Genomic DNA, 839 nt, shown 5'->3' with positions numbered 1-839 from the left:
GCAGAAGCACATCTGCCACATCCCCGAGTGCGGGAGGACCTTCCGCAAGACCTCGCTCCTGCGCGCTCACGTGCGCTTGCACACGGGCGAGCGCCCTTTTGTCTGCAACTGGGTCTTCTGCGGGAAGCGCTTCACACGCAGCGACGAGCTGCAGCGGCACGCTCGCACGCACACAGGTCTGCTGCCCCGCGGGGCACAGCTCAGCACCGTGGCGCGGCCCCCTCCCTCCCACAGCAGCCCCCGGATCATGGCCCAGCCTGGGCAGGGCACTGAGCTTTGCAGGAGATGAGGGCTGGGATGATCTTGGGCCACCGCAAGTTGTCCTGGGCATTTGAGTTACTGGGAGGGGCTGAAGGACTTGGGGGGGTGGGGGGTGTCTCTGCTGCCTCTGGGCTCTCCAGACGATGGGGGTGACAGAGGTGTCATGCGAAGGGGCTGGGGTGGAGCGGCTGCAAAGGGGACCTGCTGCCCCAGGAGAGTCCCCCTCGCCTGGCTGTGGCTGGTTTAGGGGAATGCAGGGACAAAAAGGGGTCAGTGCCGGGGCCACTGCGTGCCGGCTGCCACCCCCTGACGGCCGCTGCTCTTCCCCCGCAGGTGACAAGCGATTTGAGTGCGCGCAGTGCCAGAAACGCTTCATGCGGAGCGACCACCTGACGAAGCACTATAAAACCCACCTGGTCACCAAGAACTTGTAGGGCCGGGAGCTGCCCCACGGCTCCCTGGCTGCGTGGACAGATCCGGGCCCCCCGCCTGCCACGCCGCAGCGCTCCAGCGGCCGCCCTCGGAGAGGAGCCCTCGGGGACATCCTCCTGTCCTGCCGTCCTCCCGTCCCGCTGCCG

General features: G+C 67.5%; 1 protein-coding gene across 1 annotated transcript in view; it reads left to right on the top strand.

Annotated features, from left to right (window-relative positions):
* The window catches only part of SP2 (Sp2 transcription factor), a 10,782-nt gene extending 9,949 nt beyond the window's left edge, over positions 1-833 (top strand). The window contains exons 7-8 of the mRNA XM_009636787.2: positions 5-176; positions 595-833. Of these exons, the coding sequence (XP_009635082.1) occupies positions 5-176; positions 595-695 (273 nt within the window). The 3' untranslated portion in view covers positions 696-833. The remainder of the gene's footprint in view (positions 1-4; positions 177-594) is intronic.
* Positions 834-839: the final 6 nt, after the last annotated feature.

The sequence above is a fragment of the Egretta garzetta genome, unplaced genomic scaffold (assembly GCF_000687185.1).
Source record: "Egretta garzetta isolate BGI_Z169 unplaced genomic scaffold, ASM68718v1 scaffold884, whole genome shotgun sequence".
Taxonomy (NCBI): domain Eukaryota; kingdom Metazoa; phylum Chordata; class Aves; order Pelecaniformes; family Ardeidae; genus Egretta; species Egretta garzetta.
This window is presented reverse-complemented; position numbering and strand designations above follow the sequence as displayed.